At 35.7% G+C, this 22,430-nt stretch overlaps 1 protein-coding gene across 1 annotated transcript; it reads left to right on the forward strand.

The window, feature by feature from the left end:
• The first annotated feature begins 5,384 nt into the window (after positions 1-5,384).
• Positions 5,385-8,727, forward strand: LOC127074835 (protein NPG1). Its single transcript, XM_051016225.1, has 6 exons — positions 5,385-5,595; positions 5,753-5,951; positions 6,194-6,446; positions 6,538-7,748; positions 7,863-8,010; positions 8,096-8,727. The coding sequence occupies exons 2-6, from the start codon at positions 5,790-5,792 to the stop codon at positions 8,413-8,415; spliced, it is 2,094 nt and encodes a 697-aa protein (XP_050872182.1). The 5' UTR covers positions 5,385-5,595; positions 5,753-5,789; the 3' UTR covers positions 8,416-8,727.
• The last annotated feature ends 13,703 nt before the right edge of the window (positions 8,728-22,430 follow it).

Below are 22,430 nucleotides of genomic sequence, written 5' to 3' on the forward strand. Positions count from 1 at the left end.
CCCTTGATCCAACGTCAAGCGGTCTTTTTCAAATCAAATTCAATAAAAAAACCCTTGATCCAATGTCAAGCGATCTTTTTCAAATCAAAACAAATAAACAAACCCTTGATCTAACGTCAAGCAGTCTTTTCCAAATCAAATTCAAAAATACAATAAATGGCGATTAGGATCGTACGTCACGAGCCTTAAGTGATAAAGAAGGGATGAGACTGGAGCTTTCCTACACTCATTCTGAATGCTTCGAACACAAGACGTTTGGCTTGACCGTTTGAGGTATTCATCTTTATCCATAGTCTTTAGTGCAATCCAAAATCAATAACACTTTCTCCAAAACTTAAAAACAACTCAACGCATTCAAACCTTTTGTTTGAGCCTTAGGGCGACACCATTCGACCCTTCTTCAAGGTAATAAAATCAACAAAACAAACACAAACAATTTCAAAACCACGAACTACGAAAGCTCTGATTTATCACTTCAACAAGTGGGCATACGTAGGCACGAGGATCCATTCCTTGGCGAGCACACTAATTTAAAATCTACCTCCACTCCGCAAACCTTGGCAAGCAAGCATTCGATAAACAATACACACGTAAGCGCAAACATCCTAGATGGTTTCCGTGGAGTACCATGGATGTGAGGGGTGCTAATACCTTCCCCTTGCATAACCGACTTCCGAACCTGTTTGTGGTTGTGACGACCATACTTTGGGGTTTCTTGATATTTTCCCTTTCCTTTTGAATAAATAAAAACCGATGGCGACTCTGTATTTTTCGCGTAGCGACATGTGGTACACCCAAGAATTCAGAGGATTTAATACGGTGGTCAATGTTTGGGTAAGCATTTGGACCATCTCATGGTTGCTCTCGTCTATTTGTTGTCTCCACACTGCTGCAGAATTATTAGTAAGGCTAGGTATTTGTGTCTGGTGTCTCAAACCTGAAGATTGGTTGTTTCGACCCATGTTAACCCCAGACCCTTGTATTGGAGAGTTTATGTTAACTACTGGTTCTGAGAAGGTCGAACCAACATTGTGTAAACTTTCCATCACTGAAATTGGCATTCCAAACGGTTGTTCTCGACCAGCAAATGGTATAGAGAAAACAGGGGGTACCAAAGGCCTGTTTGTAACATTTTCAATTGGTGGTGCGGGGAGGCCCACTAGGCCTAATGTAAGTTAAAATCGGTTCAGTATGGGGAATTGAATGCGTTGACATCGAACTTGCCATATATAAAATTGTTTCAGACACGTGCATTATGGCCGTGTTCTCCCCTATCAAAGAAGAAAGGGGTGGTATATTGCTGGTTGATGGATTTTGAGAATTTTGGTTATCTGGCGCATTTAAATTCGCCATTCTCATAGTGGATTTTCTCCTTGGTCTGTGTTCGTTGGTTATGGCTATTTTACCACTCCTTAATAACATACAACAAATTCTTTCGAAAAAAGGATAAAATGTATGAACAACCAGAATTAAAAAACAATTTCAATTTTCTAAAAAACGTTAGCACTGTCCCACTGGGCGTGCCAATTTGTTTACCGTGAAAATTGGTAAATAATCGTTGATCTTCCAAATTACTAAATCTGGTTACTTGCATGATCGATTAGATTGATCCTAGGACATGTGTTAATTGTTTAAAGTGAATTCTGGTAAATACGAATACTTCGACAGTATAGTGATGACAATAGTGAGTGAACTATTTAGACAATAAAAGACTAATGCGAACTAAAGAGAAAAATTGTAGAAGAAATGATGATAACTAGCATCAAAGAAGAAGATTTGAAATAAAGTATTTCTAGAAAAGTAAAGATAAATTGTATTGCTTCAAAGTAACTGACAATGGTGTAAAACAAACGTACGTTTCTAATTTACGGTTCCTCTTCACACGCATACTTGCTAAATTTTACAAACTTTGTACACACTTTGACACACACTGGTCCTAACACTAAGATCCTCTATCTATACTTAATCTAAATAACCATTTCCAACGGCCCCTTAATCACGTCGAGACAAATGGCACTTTGCATGGATGCAACTATCCATTATGCTCCACGTATACCTTCAACAGTTTCAGATAAGAACAAAGTTACCTCCTTTATTTTAATTTTGAATCTCCAGTTGAACACGTCTTCAAAATATTTAAAGAAATATATCTAAATCCTAACTTCACGATGACCCTTCTCACCCAAGGACTTTCGATTGAATCTCCCTAGTATCATATTCGGTCGAAAACACCTTCATTGGTCTAAAACATCTTCACATGGGATTTCCACTTTGTAACTCTAAAATGGGCGTCGAAATTATGAGCTAACAACGGGTCAAACATCCCGCACCCAAAGATATCCAGAACGAGGATAAGAAATCTCCATTCTCATTCCTTCTTTACTACTTAAGGCTCGTGACATGTAATTCTCATCCTAACTTTCAAGTTATTAGAGAAGAGTCCTTGTTGCTTCTTGTAGTGATGAAGACCTTATCAATCATTCGATTCAAATTGCACTAAAGTCTATGAATAAAGGTGAATACGATGAGCAACTAAGTCATTTGTCCTGTACCCAAATATATTCAGAATGGGGATAGGAATTCTCCAGTCCCAGTCCTTATCTATTTCTTAAGGCTCGTATCGTACGCCTTGAATCATGATTGATAAGTTGTTGGTGAATTCCTTTGCTTGTCGCATTGCTACTTTTATGAAGGGAGAGACTTGTCAATCATATGATTTGAATTGTGCTAAAGTCTATGAATATAGGTGAATACGATGAGCAACTGGGTCATTCGTCCCGTACGCAAAGATATTTAGAATGAGGGTAGGAATTCTCCAATCTCATTCCTCCTCTATTGCTTAAGGCTCATGCCACACAATTCTAACTTTGATTAACAAGCTCTTGAAGAACCACCTTTGATGTGCCTTGTATGGTCCACTGCTTAGTATGACTGGGGATGGCTTGATTAAGAGTCTTACTTGAGGCTTCGAGCTCCACAACTTACAGAAAAAGTCTTATTAAGTGACCAACTTCCTGAAAAGAAAACATTGCGCACCAACTTTTATGGGACTTCGTCTTGTCCCATATTGAACAACTCATATTGATGAACTAGAAGATTTGCTTTAGCTTCTTGAACTTGTTGATTACCTTCATAGGTAGCACACAAAGATTTAAAGATGGTTTTGGCAGTTGAATTATCAATAATCTTTATGTACTCAGAATGAGGCAAGGCATCAACAAGAATTCCTCTTACTCTATGGTGTTTTATGTAAATATTTTTCTAAGAAGGAGAGAGAGTTTTTTTTCTTCGTATTTTTCACAAATTTTATCTAACAACACCAGTCCCACCAGGTGTGCCAATTTGTTTACCGTCGAAATTGGTAAACAAGTGTTAGTCTTCCAAATTTTAATATCTTTGGTTACTTACAGGATCGACTAGATTGATCCTAGGACATGTGTTGTTATTTAGTTCCTGGGTTTGTTAATTATGAACATTTCAACAATGTTCTTCAAAGTTATTAAAGGGAATGTTGCAATTCTTTAACAAAATGCAGAAGTAAAGGCTTGCAAAGCAAATGACTTCAAAATAAATGACGAAATCTTAAATATTGAAATTGGATTCAAAGTAAATTGTAGTAAATGTAAATGACACAATCTTAAATGACTTGGTTAAAAGTATAAAATCTGGTATTCACACGTACATTTTCACTTATGAACATTTGTTTCTCACGCACAGATACTTTGAGTAAATTTAGAGTTTTTGTACAAGGTTGAACACCCATTTCCTAATGGCTAAGTGTCCTATGTATATTAAATCGAAAATAATCGTTATTCAACGGTCTTTTCTCCAGAAGATGTCACGTCTTCGATTTGCATGCATTCCACTGCTCAAAGCTCTCCACGCGTCTTCAAGAAACAGATAAGGCCAAAAAACAGTTATCAACCTCAATTTTAATTATACTACGTCGAATGTTACTCCAGGTAAGCTTCGTCGAACTCCAGTCTAGGCCAAAATATTTTTAAGTCTTAGACCACAACTTCCTTCGTCAAAATATTCTCATTAATTTGTTGTTGAAGTCAACATATTCGTCTTCAGAATATTTCTTTGAATCCTATGACCAATTCCTAACATTTGTGTGTGTCGAAATCCCAACCAACACTACTACATAAAACTAAAAATAAGAAAATGTGAGGAATACAACACACTTTCGTTCAAGTTTATTGGATGAATGGAGTTATTCGACCAATGATGCAAGTTCCCTTCAATGTTTTTGCAATCCACTGTCTTATTCTTGTTCAATGGTTATATCGTCAATGGAGGTCTCAAGAGTTTATTTCTCATGGAAAATTGGGAGGATGATAATAGAAATGCAAATTACTATTAATAAGTGTCAAAAAATAATACATTGATATAGGAATAAGTGACATGATATTAATTTGTCAACATGGAATTATTTATATAAAAAAACTAAAAAAATGCTACTCAACACGCCACATAGACATAATGGATAAGTTAGTCTACTTAAAGGTCTAAAAGAACATAATATTTCTATGACAAGGTTGGAATCTAAACTTGTTTTTACATGGGTAAAGCAAAAGTCGCCCATAGAGCAGGACAAAAGTACTTTTAACCTTTAAAAAGCAATCAAACTATAACTATATATTTTCTAACCCACATTTTGATGTCCTCATTTCTTTGAATTATTCAAATACTCTGTTTTTCTACAATAAATAATCCAAAAAAAAATCTAAATAGAGAAAAGAAAAAACAAACAAATGAGAAATACAAGATTAGGAACAACTGATGCATAAGAAAGATGACGAAGTGAGGTCAAACTCATGTCGCTGATCCTTTCTCACTCATGTTCCCTATCATCGACATGTTGTAGGAGTCTCAGGTCTCACAACCCTTCTGATTGTGTTTCATCATTGTATTCGTTGTTGTCGAAGTTACGATATCAAAAAGTATCACTCTGTCGTAACTGATGGTCGAGAAGTCGAGGTCATTATTTCCATTTTTGCCCTCTTTTTTTATTTAGCAATTTTGAATATTTAACTTATTTTTTATTTTTAAAAGTATTTATTCTCATATTGATGTAATGACTTTGAAGAGGACTATCCGGGAGACTAATAATAATTTACAATAGAATATTCATTGTTATCCATGACTAAACTAGAGAATGATAATTAAAAATACATTGAAAATTAAAATAAATTATTTATTTTAAAATATTTTTTATTTTAAATGGATCATTAATTGTGGTATAAAAGTGAGGAAATAAATGAAAAAATTACTTGTTATCTTAGAGCCTATATATAATTAAATTTGTAAATTTGTTTAGCGGATATTACCTTTTTTTACCACTCTTTGTAAATAAAAGTAGCGGTTGACTCGACAAGGTTACCTGTCTTTGTCTGCAACATACCACCCCTCGTCCTCAATTCTTTCTCTGCGTTGTCATTTTCAAACAAAAAGAAACACAAACAAAACAAACTTAACAAACTGCGGGAATAGGATCGCCAAAAACAAACAATTCATTCTAACCAAGACAACAAACACAACACCAACGTCGCTGTTCTGACCCCACATTCTTCTCGTCGAAACCTAACTAAGGTCTTTCTCTTTTCACAATTCATCTTCACAGTTTTTTTTTCTCTTTCTCTTCATCCTTTATTATCTATGCTCACGCCTCACACGTGAGTCCTGATTAATAATAAGAAAAATAAATAAATAATTAACGATCTGAAACGGCATCGTTTGGATCCATCAGCCAATATATGCAGGTGATGGAGGAGATGAATGATTGAATGAATGAAGGATTCATGGCGTCGAATGAGAATGTTCCTGTTCGCGAGTTTTCCGCAAATGGAAACTGCATGAACACAACGGAAGTTGAGGCTATGCTTGATGAAGGAAATATTCAAGATGCTGAAACTGCATTGCGAGATGGCTTATCTCTTAATTCTGAGGTATTTTTTCTACCTTTTCTCAAATATCCTTGTGTGGTTTCTTAATTGGGGTTCTGCTTGCAATGTGATGCTTGATATTGTATACAAATGCGGTTATCTGAATGTGATGTTGTGCAGCTTGTTGCATGTTTGCCTTCTGTGTTTCTGTATAAACTTCTTGGAATTGATTTGAAGAAACACCTTTGGTGATAAATCAATCATATAATGAGTTTATATTCATGTTCACTTATGAACTATAACAGGAAGCGAAGGCCCTACTCGGAAAATTTGAGTATCAAAGAGGTAATTTTGAGGGTGCTCTTCGTGTGTTTGATGGGATCGATTTTAGAGAAGCCATACAGCGACTGCAAACTTCCATTTCGGAAAAGCCACCCGTCAAGAAAGGTCCCTCTCGCGCTGAATCACCTTCTTCAGTATCTCAGCATGCTGCTAGTATGGTGCTTGAAGCCATCTACTTAAAAGCCAAGTCTCTACAAAAACAAGGAAAATTTAATGGTATTGAATATTGTATTATTATCTATTGAAAATTGTTGTCTATCTCTGAATCAAATCAACGCTGAAATACGTATTTCATGGGCTTATGCAGAAGCTGCTGATGAATGCAATCAAGTTCTAGAGGCTGTTGAGAAGATATTTGGTCAGGGTATACCTGATACTCAAGTGGACAATAGATTGCAGGAGATTGTAAGCTGTGCAGTAGAGCTTCTTCCCGAGCTTTGGAAACAAGCCGGTTGCTACAACGAGGCAATAACTGCTTATAGGCACGCCCTTCTCAGTCAATGGAACCTTGATAATGATTGCTGTGCGAGGATTCAGAAAGCGTTTGCGGTATTTTTGCTCTACAGCGGGGTGGAGGCGAGTCCACCTAGTTTTTCCGTTCAGATTGAAGGGTCTTATGTGCCGAAAAATAATCTGGAAGAGGCGATTCTTCTTATTATGATTCTTTTAAGGAAGTTTAGCCTAGGCAAGATAAAGTGGGATCCTTCAATTATGGAACACCTAATTTTTGCACTTTCAGCATGTGGCGAAACATCTATTTTGGCGAAACAGTTTGAAGATTTGATTCCTGGTGTATATCATCGTATTGACCGTTGGAATTCTTTAGCTCTATGTCTTAGCGCGGATGGACAAAATAAAAGTGCTTTGAATCTGCTAAGGAAGTCTTTGCATAAACATGAGCGACCGAACGATGTTATAGCGTTATTATTGGCCGCAAGGATTTGCAGTGAGGATCCTCATCTTGCAGCGGAGGGAGCAGGGTATGCACAGAGAGCAATTGATAAAGCTCAGGGCTTAAACGAGCATTTGAAAGGCGTTGGTCTTCGGATGCTTGGACTTTGCCTTGGAAAGCAAGCTAAGGTTGCTTCCTCCGATTTCGAGAGGTCTATGCTTCAGTCAAAAGCTTTGCAATCATTAGAGGAGGCCCTTAAATTAGAGCAAAACAATTTCGATCTAATCTTCGAATTGGCTATTCAATATGCCCTGCACCGAAACTTGGCTGTTGCTTTACGTTACGCCAAGCAGTTCTTCGACAAAACTGGTGGCTCCAAATTGAAAGGTTGGAGATTGCTTTCTCTGGTTTTGTCTGCACAGAGAAGATTTTCAGAGGCCGAAATGGTGACTGATGCTGCTATAGATGAAACCGCAAAATGGGAGCAGGGGACTCTCTTCAGGATAAAAGCCAAACTGAAGATCGCCGAGCTACGACCAATGGATGCTATTGAGATTTACCGGTACCTTCTCGCATTGGTTCAAGCCCAGAAGAAATCCACTGGAGCTCAAAAGCTTAGTTCACAGGTAAGACTCTCCTATCTTATCTTCTTCCTGCAATTATTATGTTTTATATTTCATAGTAATTTTTGATGATATTGCCAATTCCAAAACTATATTACTTTTAATAACTCTTTGTAGGATGCGGATGATCAAATAAACGAGTTTGATGTTTGGCACGGTCTAGCAAATTTATATGCAAGCCTTTCGCATTGGAAGGATGCTGAAATCTGTCTGCAAAAGGCTAGAGAGTTGAAGCAATACTCTGCAGCAACAATACAAACTGAAGGCAAGAACGGAACCTTTACGCTCTTAAAAGTGTTATACTTTAGCGTGTTTTATACAATTTACCGATATGAATATGATTGTAGCAGGTGTCGTGTTTGACGGTCGTGGACAAACCAACGAAGCTCTTGCAGCTGCTGCTAGTGCTGTCCAAATTGAACCAAACCATGTTCCAAGCAAGATCTTGATGGCTTCTCTGATGCTTAAAAATGGTTCCAAAGCATTTCCTGTTTGTAGGAGCTTACTTTCTGATGCACTTAGAATAGAACCAACTAACCGAAATGCTTGGTATAACCTCGGATTAACTCACAGGGATGATGGTCGGATAGGTGATGCTGCGGACTGCTTCCAAGCAGCTTCAATGCTTGAAGAATCTGATCCCATTGAAAGCTTTAGCTCTTTGCTTTGAATCGACTCATTCATACTAAATTCGTAACTCCTCAGGCACCGTGATTTTGGGAAACTTAATGTGATTCCAAACATGCACTATGTATACCGTTTACTTCGTATCAGAAACTAGACTCTAAGAAAAGAAATTGAATTAAAATGTTAGTTAGGAAATAAAAATATGAGAAAGAGGTTTGGCTTATTCATGTGGTAGGGTGGATGAATTGTTAAGAACTTCATTTGTTTTTGACCTGGTTCAGATTCTTCTCAGCTTTGTAAATGTAGTATGATCCTTTGTTGGGAAGTATATCATTTTGAAATAGACTAAACTGAAGATTCATTTTTCTTCTTTTTACTTACCTAGATTTTAAGACAGTTTGAATATACTAATACCTCATAATATACTTTAGTCATTTCAATACATTATTGATAGGAATACCATTTTCTCATCAATTTATCTCATTTCTCTTTCATCCCATTGCTTCTCAAGATTTGAAAAATATTTGTGTGTGTGATTAGCTCAGTATTTTAAGGTTTATTTTTAACCTTTTATATTTAAACTGATCACTCGAGACGTTGAGTTTTGGACAAGACGGACTTTCAAACTTTCTTTCTTTTAGATTTCAAGATACTCGGTTTAATTTATTAATTTTGATTAGCACTTCACTTGGATTTTTGAATTATCTGACTGATGAGATTTGAGATATCTTTTTTATCAGATGTCATTATCAGGATATTTTGTAAGGAATTATGATAAAGCAAAATTAAAGAATATGTATGATAATTTGAGAAAGAATTGGAGAGTATCGTATAACTTATTTGGAAATGTTACCGAAATAAGATGAAATTATGAAAAAAAAATCCTTTTGATGCACCTGATGAGTGGTGGGAGAACAAATAATTGGTATGTAAATCACAAATACGGTGTTTAGTAATACTCTTAGATATATATTTACCGTGTTTTTTTTTTTATGATGATGGGTTATAAACATGCAGAAAATTCCTCTTTATAGAAAATTTAGAGACAATGGACTTGTGTTTGTTCACCAACAAACCAGACTTTTCAAGGATGTAATAGCTAATGGAGAGTACTATTAAACATTATCTCGTGGCATATCACCTAAGGGGTACTCGGGTAATGATGGTGATGATAAGAACGTTGGCTTGGATATGGAAGAAGGTTCGAGTAATAGTGAAGATGTAAATGTTGGAGCAACAGTTGAATTTGCAAATATTAAGGATAGAATGTTGAATTGATTCCGACTAAGAGTTTGAAAAACAAAAAGAAAGGATTTAACACAATTCAACCCCCACCCCATAATTTTGATCACGTGAAGACTTAAGTTTTTTCTCAGAGTCAGATGAGATGTAATTGATAATTCAATTTTTTAGAAAAGGGATTTCAAATAAGATTTCAATGATATTAACCATTTGAAGAAACATCTCAACGTCTCTATTCAAGTTTCTCAAAGACTCTCTTATGCAATCTCTCCCACGACTTTTTTCTTATCTATATAAGGAGCTCAAGACTTGAAGAACAATAATGAACCATTGACATTCAAAGAGCAGTTGTTGTATCAAAATATAAACACAAGTTTAACTTAGGATTTCTTATCTTTGTATATCTCGGAAATACCTAAGTCTTAAAGAATTTCTTGTATTGTATTTTGTTTACACCTTTGATTGTATACCAAGTATATTATCCCAAACAATCTTTTATTTGTTGGGTAGATTGTTAGAAATCTCTTACTTAGTGTTTGAGCATTTGAAATCTCTTACTTAGTGTTTGAGCATTTGAAATCTCTTACTTGTGTGCTTGAGCATATAAGTCTCTTGTTTGTGTGCTTGAGCATTGTAAGTCTCTTGCTTATGTGCTTGAGCATAGAAGTCTCTTACTTAATATTGAGCATTGGAAGTCTCTTGCTTGTGTGTTTGAGCAAATTATAATCTTGTGTGATTATAGTTAAAATCTCTTGTAAGTATTATGGGACTGAACTACTCTCGATTTATGAGAGGAACCAGGATAACATCGTGTGTCTCCTTATTTCTTTCATTGTTTATCCGTTGTCTATCACTCATCTCTGATTTAAACTCTAGGCTTCGTGTTTAGAATCCGACTAAGAGTTTGAAAAAGAAAGAAAGGGTCTAACACAACTCAACCCCCACCCCACAATTATGATCACGTGAAGACCTAAGTTTTTATCTCATAAAGTCAATTGGGATGTAGCTGATAATTCAATTTTTTAGTAAAGAACTTTCAAACAAGCTTTCAATGACATTAACTATTTGGAGAAACATCTCAACGTCTATATTCAAGCTTCTCAAAGACTTTCTTGTACAATCTCTCCAACGACTGATTAGTGCATTTTGATGCACATTCTTCTATAATTATACTTAGACATTTCTATAATTTATTCTATTATTTTTACTATTTTAGTGTGTTTTTATATTTAAGTTTATTTTTGACTTTATTTTATTTTCGTACTTTATTTTCAGCATAAATAATTATTACATATTTTGTTACTATACAGATCATAACTTGGGCTATAAGAGTCGGATTGACACGTTCTAATATGCGTTGGAAAGATAAGAGAAAGAGGTACAAGTTTCATGTTGAAGTCAAAAGCTGATTCTAAGTGAAGGAGGGTCGAATTATTCGTTGAAGTTCCAGACTTAATTAAAATAGTTAGTTTTGGTCAGTTTTTGTAACTTTCGGGCCAGATCCTATAAGGACCCGAATTTGCCTTTTATTATATTAGGTCTTTCACTACTATAGTAATGCTAATTCTGAATTTTGATGATACAATATTGCTTAGAAGATTTCATGGAGAGCTAATTCCTAAAGAGTTTATATGTTGTATTCGAATTCCACTTTGAGGTTTTTAATAATTTCAGTTTAATTTCTATTTCTTTTCAATTCTTCCTATAAACTCGTTTGCTTAATTCGACTACTTTCGTTTGCTTAATTCGATTGTTTCTTATAGGATAGAGTTGATTAAATTTGATTGTTTGTATGATCCTTAACTATAATCACGTTAGCGTAGCTTTTTCGTTATCGTGTTTGATTAAGCCGCGTTTGCTTAATTCACGTCTGCTTAAATCTGTTTGCTTAATTCGGAAATTAGGAACATACATCATATAATACCAATTTGTGCTTGTCAGTGGGTGTTATAATCGAATGAGATTGAATCCGCTAGGGATTTGAAATTATAAGAATCAATGATAAGTCGGAAATCGATACAATAAATTAGCTTATTTATCAATTTTGATTTTACCTTTAATAATCATCGATTTAAGTTTTGAACCTTAAAAACCCCCTTATTTTCATTCGTTTGGTTATAACATTCAAGAGTCCTTGTGATACGATATTCGAGTGTCGCTTCCGTTTTACTATACTTTTAAACTCGTTTTTGACCCGTGTGCGACAGCGGATCAACATCTTTTTCCTTATCTATATAAGGAGCTGAAGACTTGAAGAACAATAATGAATCACTGACATTCAAAGAGCAGTTACTGTGTTAAAATATAAATAGAAGTTTAACTTACGATTTCTTATATTTGTATATCTCAGAAATCCTTAAGTCTTAAAGAGTCTTCTTGTGTTGCATTTTGTCTACACCTTTGATTATATACCAAGTATATTATCCTAAACAATCTTTTATCCGTTGGATAGATTGTTAGAAGTCTCTTACTTAGTGTTTGAGCATTTGAAATCTCTTACTTGTGTGCTTGAGCATATAAGTCTTTTGTTTGTATGCTTAAGTATTGAAAGTCTCTTGCTTGTGTGTTTGAGCATATTAATCTCTTACTTAGTGTTTGAGCATTGAAAGTCTCTTGCTTGTGTGCCTGAGCAAATTGTAATCTTGTGTGATTATAGTGAAAATCTCTTTAAGTATTAGGGGATTGAACTACTCTTGATTTGTGAGAGAAGTCAGGATAACATTGTGTGTCTCTTTCTTTCTTTCTTTCCTTATCTGTTGTCTATCACTCATCTTTGATTCAAACTCTAGGCTTTCTGTTTAGAATCCGACTAAAAGTTTGAAAAAGAAAGAAAGGGTCTAACACAATTCAACCCCCACTCCCTTCTTGTGTTTATCATAAAGCAATTTTAATTAAAACTATCCAAACAATAATAAATATTGTTTATCACTTTTACATTAATTTATCCAAATACAAAACAAATTACATTTAAATCACTTTTAATCAAAAGCAATTGTGTCAAACTTATTTCTATCAAAATTAATTCTTCTCATTGCATAACCAAACATATATTAAACGAAGATACTAACAAGCGCTTAAAGTGCTTCCTTACTCAGTGTACCACTTTTAAGGTAGATTGACATATTAAACAAGGTAAATATTAAGATTTTTTCCTTTTACTCAAAGAGATGGTGCAGAAGAATGATATAAGTAATTACCAACACAAAGCATCTCTACATGGGATGAAATGAAGACCACTTTTCTTGAGCAATATTTACTTATATCTCTTTATGTTTGAAAAACGTATGAAATATCCACTTTTAGATAGAAGGAGGGGGAATCATTTAGTAAATCCAACAAGAGATTCAAAAAAAATATTTATTACTTTTCAAACACACAACAATTGAGGGTTCCTCAAACTTCAAAAATATTACTAAAATTACCAAAATTCTTGAGGCTATTATTGCTAGTGATCAATTGAATCTTTATGAGAAGTGTTCTACGGCAAAAAAAAAAGGTTAATCTAGAGCTAATGGAGAGTAACCGCAAAAAGTTCTAAGAACAAATAACATCTAAAGTGGAGAAAAGTATGGTGACACTCAAAACTCAAATTGCCAAAGTCCAACAAATAAGGTATAAACCATATGGAAGACCTCACTTTTCCATGCACCATGAAGCTCATTTAACGTCTATAGGACAAGTGGAATAAATGAATTTCATAAAAAACTAAGTCGGTCGTCAGTAAGATAATCCCTATTCAAGAACTTATAATTATGAATGAATGAATCATACCAAATTTTCATGGAGAGATCAACATGGTGCCTTTTAAATAGAAGAAGGGTTATTAAGGTACTTCATTCATCCTTATATTAACCAACATTATTCAAGGATGCATTCACATGTGTTTTAAGGTGTGATCACTTTCAGTGCCTAGAAAATATATCTAAAAGGACTGAAATGCCATAGAATCCAATGTTAGAGGTAGAAATCATTAATGCATGGGGAATAAACTTTGTGGGGGTCATTCACATTCTCTTACAACAAGAATTTCACGTTCTCTTACAACAAGAATTATATATTAGAAACAATTTATTATGTATTTTAAATTGTTATATGCAGTTTCTACTCATATGAATGTTGCACAAACAATAATAAAAGTTCTTAAAGAAAAACATCTTCTCACGTTTTTGGGTGCCTAGAGATTGAGAGTCTATTTTTTCAAGTGACTTTGTAATGATTTAGTTGTCATCTAATGCTCTCCTCCATTATAATGATCGAACCTTTAGATATTGACTTTAAATGTTTGACAATTTTTCTCATTCACTAGCTATATAATTCCATGTTGAAAAACCTTTGCATTTTGAATGGGTTGATGCATTTGGACTTCAGCTTTTCATTAAATAAGTTTAACTCAAAATTAAACAACATAATTCATCGTCCTACTAGAAACTCTCTCTTTAAAAAAAATTATCATGCCATTTTTTTTCTTTTGTTTTTGTTTTTTTTATATATTTAAACTTTGACATTTTTATATGAAAAAACTTTAAAATTATTCAATTTACGAAATAGAATAATTCGAGATTTTCTTGATTTTAAAATATCAAAATTAAGAGATTTTGTATCTCATAGAGATTCCAGCTCAAGCTCAATGGGTAAGTGGCATGTTTTACAATATAGATCTAACAGGGAGACAAACCTAGTGGTGTTTTGAAAACGGTGTGATATGCCCATAAAGCATCACCCAATTTGGTTCTCAATCTCTCCTTGAAGTATTGTCTGTCTTTTCTAAGATCTTCTTGATTTGTCGATTGAAAACTTCCATTTGACCACTTGTCTGTAGGTGATATGGCGTGGAAAAATTGTGGTTGATGTCATACTTCCTCAATAATTCATCCACCTTGTAATTGAGAAAATATATACCTTTATTACTTATCAAAGCTTCAGGAATCCTAAAATGAGAAACTATTTTTCTTTAAGAACTCTATAATTGTATGTGCGTCATTCATATGAGTGACAATTGTCTCTGCTTTTTTAGATACTTAATCAATTGCTACCAACATTTAATTGTTGTTGTAAAAAGGTGGTAATGGTCTCACATAGTCTATCCCACATACATAAAAGATTTCTACTCTAGCACTGAATTCTCCAACATTTCATTCTTTTAAAACATGTTTCTTGTGCGTTGACGACGATCACACTTTTGAACATATGTGAATGCATCCTTGAATAATTATGGTCAATAAAACTCTGATTGAAGTGCCTTGGAAATTATTCTACACTAAATTTTCTACCATAGTTTGAGTAATGACAATGACACAATACTTTAGGATGTTTTTCTTTCGCTACACACCTTCTTATTAACCCATTAACACATTGTTTGCACACGAATAAGTCATTCCACACAAATTTTTCAATTGAGTAAGAACTTCTTTCTTTATTGGTAGTTAACATCAGGTAGTACTCCACAATCTTATAGTTTGCAAAGTCGGCTAGACATGGTGCTGTCGCACCTCGAAAAAATGTGATCCCTCGCGATGAACGCGGAAAAATGTTAGTTTGAACAGAGTCGCCACCGAACTTTATTCATTCCAATGAAGGAATAGGAAAATATCGATAAAACCTTTAACAAATAGAATAATGATCGTCGCAACCATATTCGGGTTCGGGAGTGGATTACGCGAAGGGAAGGTATTAGCACCCCTTACGTCCGTTGTACCAAACGGGAACCTTTTAGTTCAATTTTGTGATTTGAGTGTTAACTTATGTTATTTGTTTTCTTCGTGTAATTAGTGTTGATAATAGATATGGGTGAAGACCTCAGAAGGGGGAAATGGGAGGTTTTTTATTAGTGTGCTCGCGAAGATACAACAATCTCCTGCCTACGTATCCTTATGGTGCAATAAGAAAATCAGAGCATTCGTAGTTCGGACACTACGAATAATTGTTGTGTTTTGTTTGATGAACTACTGTGTAGGTCGGCGTTCTAAAGGCTAAACGTTGGCTTATCTACTCTTGGTGGAGGCTCTAGCACTAGTTTATTGTGTGCATTAGAAAGGATTAACAGTGTTCCTTTTGAAAGAAGGGTTTTGGTCACGCGGGGGGTGACGAGTTTATCCTTGAAATTAAGTGGAATGTTTTTAAATCGGTGAAATTGAAATAACTTGTCACTATTGTAGCACACCATGTATATGAACTCGAGAATTTGCACAAATAAATAAGCACAAAACAACAGTGCACATAAATCTCCACATAAATGAGCAATCATCTAAATTATATTTGAATAACAAATGATGATAATAATAAAGTTAATTAACTAACCATATTAAATGGTAAATAGAACTAAAATAATATTAAGTAAGGTATTAATTTATTAAGTAAAATATTAAGTGGTTAAATTATATAAAGTCTCCTTATTTAAGATAAAACAAATTGTATATATAAAAAAAAGAGTATAAATAGCAAAAGTAATGTGGGCCTCCTAGCCCAAAAAGGCCCAACAGGGCGCTCATAATGAAAACAAAGGGGTGCAGGAAATGAATTTCATCCAGGTCCAATTCGGAGGCCCATTCTCAAGGAAAAAAAACCAAAAAAACTCCCGGTCAAACCTGTTGACCTAGACCAATGGTTCCTGGCCGTTAGATCCAAATACTAACCTAGTCAAAAGATCTGACTAGCAAGCAGGCTTAAGGACCACCTTCATATGGTGGGGGATCCACATGGGATCCCCTGGTTGACCCACCAGTCAACCACGCGTGGCAGACCTAAAGCCAAGCCACATGGCCTGCATGCCTGGCCAGACCAACAATGGATAAAAACCCTTCTTCAGAGAGAGAGAGAGAGAGAGAGAGAGAGAGCTTATTTAGTAAACTCGATTCTCTCTCTTCAATCTAAACTCCAAAAACGCTCTGCAAATAAAGATCTTCTCCTCCGATCGCGACCTGCCGGAGAAGGCGGTGGTGGCCGGCCAACGGCGGCGGCACCACCTTCTTCTCCGACGAACCACCGCTAAAAACTCAAACTTCAAACACTAACCCTACCTAAATTTTGCCGGTGACCATGAATCCGACTTCAGATTAAGCGAAACAATCCTTCTCCAACCGGATCGACGTCCTTACCAAGACGAAGATTCAAATATCCGTCAAACTCTTAACACCAACCACGACTCTTGACTCCAGATAACTCAATACAAAACTCAACAACAAGAAATAGCTCATACCCCAAACCCTAATTTCAAAATTAATCCCCCCCCCACATTTGTGATTTACAGAAATTGATAAAGGGTTTTTACTCCGTTCAGAACGGCGAATGTAACATCATAAGAGTTTTAAGCAAAGGAAAGAGAAAGGGACTACTTGATTCGAGTTGAGTCGTCGGCAACACGAGCTTCTCCGAAACGGTTCATATAAGTTTCTCCCTTCAACTTTCTCCTTCTTCTTCTTCTCTGTTCGCCTTCTAACGCTTCTCTTCTTTGTTCTCGTAGGTATCCCGGTTAAGGGTCTTGGCTCCGTTTCAAAGCAAGCTTCAACGTGAGGGCTCGGAAGGGATCTCAAAGAAGCTTTGGAAAGAGGCTCTCCAGATATTTTTCAGGGTGACGGTAACGTCCCCCCTTCTTCTTATCTTTTTCCTCTTTTATAACCAACCTAGGAGTCGTTTTTTAGGTGCGAATTGTGAGTCGTTATTAGATTCTTGAAATCTTTCTGTTAGATTTACCCCCCTGATTTTGTGGATCTCTTTGTTGAAGTAAATTCATTTTGTCTATAGCGATGGATCCTCTATTGATTCCGGTGGTCCCCTTATATGGATTAATAACGAATTTGTTCTTTAAAAAATGGTTTTTGTTGAAATATTTGTCCAAACTTTTCTTTAATCGTTTTTTAAGTCTTCTGATATTAACATTTCGTTGTTGTTTTGTTTGGGTTGCTGTTAACTCGGACCCTCGGGTTGATGAGGTTACCATATTCAAAGCGTGGGGAGCAATTCCTTTTCCTTGTTAACGGGTCAAAGCGACTTCTAGTGGGAAAGAAAGCCCGTCGAGCTAGCTCCAGAAGGGAGTTCGACCTAGGGTGAGTTACGTAATTGAAACGACCTTTTGAATTCGTATAGACTTTCCATCTTTTTAAAACTAATTGCAACATTTAACTCTAACTTTCTACAGGGTCTGCTCAAGAAAGCTAATTGGCATTAATTTAAGGTGAATTTGGATTGTCTTAACCAACCATCAAAGAGCTCATAAGGAAGCAGCCAGGCAGGGTGTTTTCAAGGCTTGCTTAATTAGACGTCTTTTGGGTTAACTGAAGTTTGTTCCTCTTGAAATTTGAGGGGGGATTTGGTGATGATTCAACTGGAGATTTGAAGCATAAGGATATGTCAATACTTATCATGTCACCATCCCCAAATGTACTTTAATCATGAACTGTGATTCCGCGTTGGTTTTTGTAATTCCATGTAACTATTAATGTATTATTTAAATGTAATCATTGGAGAACAACTCTTGAAATATATATATTGTTTCTTCTTGAAATTATGATTATAAACCTTTAAACTCCAAAATGACACACTTAAGTAGAAACATGGGGTCCTCTTTTTATCACGAGAAAGAAGAAAAGAAAAATATACTTATATCTTGCTTATGCTGGTCTTTGAAGTCACAACACATGTGATGAATAATTGATAACTTGACTAGATGACCAAACCAAATGTGCCCAAATTAAAATAAAGACTAATCCCATAATCAAGTTCATTTGTACCTTAGAATGAGAGATTCTAATACATGGCTTAACCTTTTTTATAAAAACCTTTAAGTTAACAAACAAAACTTCCCTTTTAAGGAGGAGGGAAAATAACTTACACAGATCTTATTATGGAAAAGGGAGGATGATGGAGTTAGATGAAATGAGTGAAATATGTGGATGCAGGTATTGACTAGATCAATAATTAAATGGAAAACCAAATGTTGACTTTCCTTAGTCTTTCTACCAAATTGGTCAAATGAACATCTCTTATGAAGGTTCATAACCAAACAAAGTGGTTATGTGATAGTGAGGCACAAAATAGAGTTATGGTTGAAACAAATGCCATGATCAAGACCATATGGTTAGACCAATGACTGAAGATTTGAAGATTTAAAAAGGTATTACTGAATGAAGTGATTATGCAAATGAATGTAATGCAATCAGAGCTGGACCAAATTTGGGGTATGACAGTTGCCCCTATTTATTTATCTTGAACTAGAAGGTAAGAATGACAACGGTCTTCTTTCATTCATGGTAGAAGGTAATTAAATACGAAAAGACCCAAATTTTATCCTTTGGAATGACATGGAGAAATGCAGAAAGAAAAAATGCAACAAATTCTACAACACCAAGGTAATATGGGTAGAATGCCAAATCAGTGCCAACCCTCGAGTCAAACACTCAAATCATGCAGGGGTCGTCATTGATGTAAGGACCATGATAAGACTAAAGTTGAACAGGTTTTCTGGCACCAAAAGGATGACAGTACAAATTGCCACCATGATTTTCAGGATCGTCATCACCAAAAGGATGATGGTATGATCAACAACAAAACTTGTTACCACCAAAAGGATGATAATAAGTCACGACAACTTAAATGATAATCATCACCAAAAGGATGAAGGTAAGAACAAAACTTTAAAACTTGTTATCACCAAAAGGATGATAATAAGTTGTCAGTCACCATCACCAAAAGGATAATAGGTACTACAAACAATAGAATTCGTTATCACCAAAAGGATGATAATGAGTCAACAATCATCATCACCAAAAGGATGAGGGTGAGATCATAACTTTGAAACTTATTACCACCAAAAGGATGATAATAAGTTATAATAACTTCACATATTGCTGACACCAAAAGGATGACAGTGGGATTGGGCTTTCCAAATGTCCCAATCACCAAAAGGATGATAACTTAAACCAAACTCCATAATCCCTATCACCAAAAGGATGATATTTAGATTGATTTGGACGTCATCACCAAAAGTATGATGATCAGACATAAAAACAGAGATTACCCACAACGAGAGGATGATGGTTGAACCAAAATGACAAGGATCCTTATCACCACAAGGATTGCCGACACCAAAAGGATGATGGTAGGTTGTAATAATTGCAGAGGTCATCATTCACCAAAAGGATGAAGGTTGGACCAAAACTCCAAGGATCGTCGGCACCAAAAGGATGACGGTAAGATCAAACGTCAAAACCTGTTACCACCAAAAGGATGACAATAAGCTTTAGTAATAAGAGGTCTCCATTCACCAAAAGAATGAAGGTTGGACCAAAATTTCAAGGATCTTCGACACCAAAAGGATGACAGTAAGATCACAAATATAAAGGATTTACCATTACCAAAAGGATAACGGTTACCGTAAACAGGGTGGTGATTAATATTATTCCTCAATGGACTTTCACCAAAAGGATGATAGTGAGAAAAATATTTGGAGAAATGGGGTTACTGACAAAAGTTCAATAAACCCGACTTGTTGGGTAGTATTGGAACATTACTGGTTAAGACCTGCTTGGGGTATCGACAACAAAAGGTTGCAGAAAGAATATTCTCTGGGGAGATGTAATTTCCATCAACAAAAGGTTACAGGAAACGACTCATTGAGGGACACTCAACGCGAAACAAAGTAAGTGTTTAAAGAAACAATGATTGACTTGGCTGAGGATAGCGTCTTATCAACAAAAGGTTGAAAGATGTAACTCAAATGGGGAATTCCTAATAATAGGGTAGGAACTCACTCAGAGGAAGTGACAATGACTTAACCGAGGGTCGGCCTGGATGCCTATGACTAAACCTTGGATTTTGATTCGTGCTATGTGCATAAATGTCATGTATGTGTTATGTATGAGCTGATGCATGTGATGCATGTTTGAATGCAAAGAATGATTGGTTTGTTTGGGATTGACCCCCTCTTTTCAAAGGCAATGTATTTTCTGGATATTCAATGTTGGTTGTATTTGTTTTTGTGTGGGTTCCAGAGAGGTGGGCTTTGGGTTTTTTGGTAATTGTAGCTGTGGATTGGACTTTTGGTTGGTGGAAGGATTTGACTTCCCGATACTCGGTAGTTGATGATGTGTTGAACACGCAATAGACACAGATACTCTTGGTGCCCCAAGTTTGATCTCTTGCTGATATGTTGTGTATTTGTCTTCGAGAAGATCTCGATTGTTCTTCTGAAGTGTCTGGCCGGCCTGTGATTGAGCATAGAGACGTGATCAACGCATGATAATTATGCCTTTAATGTGCCGCAAGGTTTCTTGTCAAGATGTGATATTGTACTTGTATGAACTATCGACGTTTTTGTTGTGAATTTAAGCAGTTTCCAGTGTCTGGCGCAAGCTGCTTGACTAACTTGGAGATGTGATGGGAATTTGCCCTTTGCAACTTGTCTTGCCCCAGTCTATAGGGTATTCAAAAGAATTCTCCTTGAAAGGAAGCCTTAGGAGTGATTATCTCATGACATGGTCTGAGTCTATTTTTCCCAGCTCATAAATCTTGCAATGGTCTGCCCCTGACTAGCCTTTGAGAGACTTGCCTCAGACAAACTGAGTATTGAAGCGTTTTTTTTCCTTGATCAACCGATGCTTTGGAGATTTGCCTTACACTGACTACTTCTTATGTCAACATGATCAGAAGACGCCATGCCCCTGATTCATAGGATTATGAGATGATTTTGATTCGTGTCAGCGCCAACGATCAAGTGCCCCTTGAATTGCCCTTTGTCAGAATTTTCTCGATGTCAAGTACTTACTGACAGTTAAGAATTGTTATTCCAGAGATGGTGATTTTAATGCAATAGTTATGCAAGTTTTGAAAAACAATCATTCATTTGGAAGTGTCGTGATAGTGTAACGAGTGGACCATGTGTCCAAACGCGATGTTGATTTTAGCTAGCGTGTGAGTGATATAGTGAGAATAGAGATTTAGAAAATCTTTAGGAGTCAGTTTACGCAACCTTGTTGTAGATATGCTTTCATAATAAACCCTACTTCAATTAGGTCTTTTGAGGGTTGTAACATGGTTTGGTTCATGGTTACTGAAACAAAAGGATATAAGGCTCAAAATTTACTTTAACCCACCCCTTCTTCATGATGATCTCCAATCCTACATTCAGTTAATTCGACACACACTTACTTTTGCGAGAGTTCAGCAGTGGTAAGATCTCTTGAAATGACAGTTATTTTATTTTTCTCTTCATGGATGTTGGTGACTCTTTGATTTGAGTATGGTGGTCACTGATTCTTGTTTTGTTTTGTTGGAGACTTTCATTGTCTCCTTTGATTTTTGTTTTGATCCCTAATTTTTGCATGGACCGCTTGTTGAAGCTTTAATCCATCAGGATTGCCCTAGTTTTTGCCTAAGTCTCCTTTTAGGGTGTTTGACTTAGCGGGCTCTTTCTTTGATTGATTTTTTTGAAAATGGTGACTGCCAAGTTGTTGGTCCTTGAAGAACAACCGACATAAAATTTGGATTTGTATGGTTCCTTTGACACTTCAAGACGTGTGCAAAGAATATCATGTGATTGATCACTGTATGGGATATTTCATCTTGTAATTCGAATGCATAGTCAAACCAACTGAACACTACCCTGCCCCAGGTTAAGCGTAAGGGTTTGTAGACCCGAAAGAAACTCCTACTTCTAGGCTCGAAGTGGTTGACTAGGGATTAACTCCTTATCTCTCCGGTGTTTGGGATTTTGAAACAATGCATGTACATCATCAGCAAGGTTTTATCCGAAAGCATACAATAAACAATTATGAGTATTTTGTTTTCGTCATCCTCCTTCCAACATTTACTAATAATAGTGCG

Source organism: Lathyrus oleraceus, chromosome 4 (assembly GCF_024323335.1).
Source record: "Lathyrus oleraceus cultivar Zhongwan6 chromosome 4, CAAS_Psat_ZW6_1.0, whole genome shotgun sequence".
NCBI lineage: Eukaryota > Viridiplantae > Streptophyta > Magnoliopsida > Fabales > Fabaceae > Lathyrus > Lathyrus oleraceus.